General features: G+C 34.3%; 1 protein-coding gene across 8 annotated transcripts in view; it reads left to right on the forward strand.

Moving 5' to 3' along the window:
* Positions 1-2,728: 2,728 nt before the first annotated feature.
* Positions 2,729-5,273, forward strand: part of LOC102598264 (RNA-binding protein 25) — a 9,254-nt gene continuing 6,709 nt past the window's right edge. For 5 of the 8 annotated variants that reach the window (XM_006365152.2, XM_006365155.2, XM_015304337.1 and 2 more), the window contains exons 1-3: positions 2,729-3,301; positions 4,688-4,941; positions 5,076-5,228. In XM_006365152.2, the coding sequence (XP_006365214.1) occupies positions 2,812-3,301; positions 4,688-4,941; positions 5,076-5,228 (897 nt within the window). In that variant the 5' untranslated portion in view covers positions 2,729-2,811. Of the gene's footprint in view, positions 3,302-3,834; positions 4,559-4,665; positions 4,942-5,075; positions 5,229-5,273 lie in introns of all 8 variants that reach the window. The other 3 variants (XM_015304339.1, XM_015304338.1, XM_006365159.2) reach the window with 3 other exon arrangements.

Genomic DNA, 5,273 nt, shown 5'->3' on the forward strand with positions numbered 1-5,273 from the left:
CCTTTCTTCACCCCCCCCCCCCCCCCCTCCATCCCCCTTTCAGTTATATAAATATAGAATTTTGTTGTATATATTTAATAGAATATAATAAAAATATTGTTAATTTTTTCGTATTGTTAGAGCATACTTGGATAGCTAATTGTGGTAATGTATCTATGGATTTATAATATCCTTGTCAGTGATCAATAAAAACGTTAGTTAACATTTTTTTGTTTGAAGTAATTAGAGATGTGAATCATGCGATAGAATATTATTAAGAGTAAATTTTAGGTTTAGCAAACATAAAAATCATATTTATATGTTATAGCTATAGTTTGTATAATTGCGTTTCATAGCAAATTTTATGTTTGCTATGGCTATTAATCTGTATATTTCGGTATACATATACATAAAAAGTATGTATTTGGGTCTATTTGTATATTTTGATATACAAATGGGTCTTGCATTTGTATATTTTGATATACAAATGAGTCCTGCATTTATATATTTTGGTATACAAATGAGTCCTGCATTTGTATATTTCGGTATACAAATGGGTCATGCATTTGTATATTTAGGTCTATTTATATATTTCGGTATACAAATGGGTCCTGCATTTGTATATTTCGGTATACAAATGGGATGACAAAAAATATGAAAATGTTTGCTGCGAATTACAAATAAAAGAAACTATGGCTATATCATTTAATTTGAATTAATAGTTTGCTATTTCATACAATTTTCCCTATTAAAAATTGTGTAAAATTTCAATACAAAATTCTTATTTGTTTTACATTATTTATTGGTATGATGTTAAAAAATTATTTTACCAATAGTTATTTTTTAATATTTTATAAATTAATTCTTTATAGAATATCAATATACAACAATAAAAATATATCCCTATAATGCTATGAAGGGGTAGGATTTGTGATTTTTAAATACGTTAATATGATAAAATAAAATTATCACATTTAAAAAAAATATATAATGAAAACTAGATTATAAATTATTGGAATTTTTATTTTAATATTGATAATGCATCATACGAATTATAATAGATAGTGTTAGAACTTTATTATACTAGAATTCTAAAAACAAATCATGATTCAAAATATAAAGATCAAAATATTTAAATTTAAAGCTAAAAAAACATCAACAAAATTTATCGATCAAACATATATCACTTGGACTATATAAAAAAAAGACTATTTTAAATTATTCTTGCTTAATTTTTTTTAAAGTGTAAAATAAGAGCTTATTAATCTTGTAATAATAATAATAACTATATCAATATAAAGTGAAAAATTAAACAGGAGTCAGCTTAAAAATAATGACATACAGTAATTATTGCTCAACAAATTGCAGCCTTTTTCTTTGATTACAAATTTACAATAATTTACAATTTATTTAATTAACCTTATAAATATGTTGACTTTTAAGTGGGTTACGAAAAAACATTATGCAAATGGAATACTATAAGTTTGGAATATTTGCAATTTGATTAAAATATTTTTTTTACGGATCAACCATAAAATCATGTTCAATAAGTGAAACACATTTCTATTCCTCAGCATGCTTGTTGGATGACTAGGAAGATTTTGGAAGCTAGGAAGATGTGAAAAAACTGTCAACTAACTTAATTGACTCAACAAATTATTATTAGAGAACTGTACTTAAGATTGATAGGAACGGTGTGATGGTTTCCTGGAAGTGCCTAATGTTTAGTACTACTTCTAGACCAAAGACTGTGTTTATTTTATGGTTGCAACTGCAAGCTAAGCTGCTCACTAAAGATAGGTTATTGAAGGGGGGTTCCAAAATGGAGCCATAATGTATTATGTGACAAAAGGAGGATGAAATCCGAGATCATTTGTTTGTGAATCGATCTTATACTAGACAACTATGGAATCACCTTGCTAACATGATGTAGATGCCGTATGGTATAGAAGGGAATTGACAACAACACCTTAACTGGGTTCTGAAGAATGCAAAGGGGAAGACTCTACTATGGGCTCAGAATGGTCTATGCTGAAGCTGTCTATGCATTATGGATTGAAAGGAATCAGAGTGTTTGAGCAGAAGACAAATGGAGTAGATAGGATTATTAGAACTATTGCTTTTATATGTAATGTTAGAGCTTCCTTTAGGCCTTTAGTTCAGTCTTGATTGGTGTAATAGTGAAGGTGAGGTCTTATGTGTATAGCGCGTAGAGGAGGGTGGGAGTGGTGTTTTTCCAGTATTCAACATTTCACTACCTATGAATGTTGACTACTCTGTATTGTTTACGGGTGATTAATGGAAACAAGTTAGTTACCTTAAAAAAAATTGCTTAGAAGAGAGAAAAATCCTATGTTTCTGATTCTCTTATAGTTGGATCCTTTGGAAAACCGGAACCACAAGACCAAGAGAAGAATTGCTCTTTGAAGAGCACAATATGATGAATAATCTATGCTCGGGAGGAAATTATTATCTATCATAGACATCTATGACAAATTCAATCACCCAATTTGAGATACAGTGATTTTCAACTAAATTAAGCCAAACTAACAACAACTAAACAAATAAATATGATTTAAATTTAATTCAACTTTTATAATTTAAATTTAATTCAAATAAAAATCGGTCCAAATAAACCATAAACCTCTTTTTGAGCACAAGAGATATTTTACTCGAAAATTAAAATATATATATTATATATAAAACATATTCATAAAAACACTATAATATATATATTATATATAAAACATACATAAAAACAACCACTTTCTTCCAGTAATTCTAGGGCTCACTCTCAAACCCACAATCTTCGGCTACCCAATTTCCACATCCATGGCGGATTCAGCTCCTTCGCCGGAAAATTCCGCCGTCGCAAATTCACAACCACCAACGGAATCCGATAACAAAACTTCCCAATCAGATCCATCTCCGGCACCGTCGTTATCTTCACCTCTGCCACCACCTCCGCCGTCGATCCAGCCTTACTCTGGGATACCTCCGTCGTTTCGTCCGGCGACGCCACCAGCACCACTACCTGGTGTTGGTGTAGCTCCTATGTTCTCGCCTCTTCCTAACCCTAACTTGCAGCAGCAAACATTGAATTTTCCGAATCCTTCTGTTCAGCCTCCCGGAGTGAATTCTGTGCCGTCGTCGATGATTCCAGCACCTACAGCTGGTGCTGGAGCTGTACAGATGGGTTCGGCGCCGCAAATTATGCCGCCTTATGCTATGCCTGGACATATGATGAGACCGTACGCTCCTATGCCTAACGGTTACCATGCTATGCCTCAGCCTGCTCCACAGGGAGCCATGATTCATCCCGGTGGGTTTTTGTTTCTTTCTAATATGTACTGTCACTTGGTATTTAGCAATTGATGCTGCAATATTGATAGCTGAAATGATAGATTGTGCAGTGTATTATACACTTATGTTGTGATATCAAAAGGCGAAGTCTTTGTCTTAGTGATTAATCTCTTAGGATAGTTACTTCATATTTCTGGATCGTCAGCACTAGATGCTGCAGTACTGGTGGTCCTAATAATAGCTTTGACAAAGTTTATTATTTAGAAATTATTCTGTTGAGACTGAACCACTACAAAATGTTATACATAAGTATGCTTGTTAAAGGCTCTAGAAGAATTACTGAACACATATCTCTGGTTACCATTTGAACCTCACATTACTTAATAGTATACAGTTATAGATATAATTAGAGTAACAATGGCTAGCCTACTTCTGTCTGTTGCTTTATTGTGTTGATATTGAGAGGGGAATAATATGGATGAGAGGAGTTTGCCATAGAATTGTATTAAAAATGGATAAGGGGTATCGATGACGGGATGTTTTCTCCTACAGTTTCTTGAATGGTTTCGGTGAGAAAGGTGGGAAGGCTTCATATTGCTGTTCATTAGAGACTACTGAGTACTCCAACTGCTTTTTTGGTATGAGCACGTCTGCTTGTTTTTGTTTTTATTTTCATTTATCATTACAAGGTCATTTGCTTTCGAACACATCTATTTTCTGTGAAGTACCAAAAGTGGAGCTTTCTCACCATGGACATATAATTTTCTATGTTATGTAATGTCTGAATATGCGTGTACTACAGTAGATTTACTTTTAGTAGTAAGGGTACTACCCCTTTGTTGGGATCTTGATTCTTGAAATGCTGGCAGCAGACCTTGTTAACAACTGAATGCAAGTAGCCTATACACCAAGGTATCACAATCTTTTCATTTTACCTGCTTGTGTTGTCTTTCCGGCTATTTTTATGCGGTACATGATGATGTTAATGTTTGACATGTGTAAAGATTGTCTTAAAATATGTTATCATGCTATCAATTGCATTACTGATGATGAGACGCTGGAAGTCTCATCTTAATGTATTCAAACCTTGCAAATCATTCTTGGGAATTTGGACAGTTAGATCAGATTTCTTTGCAAGTGGATGCATAAGGTAAGCCCTATTCACATGTTAGTGGTTTATGAAATGGATGTTATTATCTTGATCCTTCAGGTTATCTGTTCAGCTCGTGAGTGTTCTCATGCCTATGGTGCCATCTCATAATGCTTGTAATGTTTGGTAATAACATTTGTTCAGCCTTACAGTTTTCTTTTGTGAATGAGACGTAGGTGTTGAGTGTTAGACTTGTCTCTGCTTTGTAAGCTTGGCCTAATAAATATTCCTAGACTCCTTTGTCCATTTATGCAGGAATTCCGCGTTATGCATCACCGTACACACATATGGCTCGACCAGTGTTTCCTCCACGCCCACTAGGTGCAGTAGGCATTATTCCTCCCTTGATGCGCCCTCCAATCCCTATGATGCGTCCTCCAATCATTCCTCTTGTTGCCAGGCCAGCTGCCATCCCAAGCATTACTCAAACAGAGAAACCACAAACAACAGTTTATGTTGGCAAGATATCGTCCACTGCAGAAAATGAGTTTATGCTTTCTCTTTTGCAGGTGAGTGAATTTAACATTTCGGCAATTCCTCCAATTACTTTTTGAAGGGTGGAACTTAGTTCTTTGTCTTTCTCACTTGTTTGTGTTCCAAAGCTCTAAATTTAACTGACTTTTCTGCTGTAATGTTTGCAAAGCTCTGCGGGCCTGTTAGGAGTTGGAAGCGTGCTCAAGATCCGACTAATGGATCACTGAAAGGTTTTGGGTTTTGTGAGTTTGAGGCTGCTGAGGGAGTTCTACGTGCATTAAGATTGCTCAACAAATTAAACATCGACGGGCAGGAGCTAATGGTATAATCCTGTCTTTTTCTCCTCTCTCTCAATCCCCACCCACCC

This window comes from Solanum tuberosum, unplaced genomic scaffold (assembly GCF_000226075.1).
Source record: "Solanum tuberosum cultivar DM 1-3 516 R44 unplaced genomic scaffold, SolTub_3.0 scf00540, whole genome shotgun sequence".
Taxonomy (NCBI): domain Eukaryota; kingdom Viridiplantae; phylum Streptophyta; class Magnoliopsida; order Solanales; family Solanaceae; genus Solanum; species Solanum tuberosum.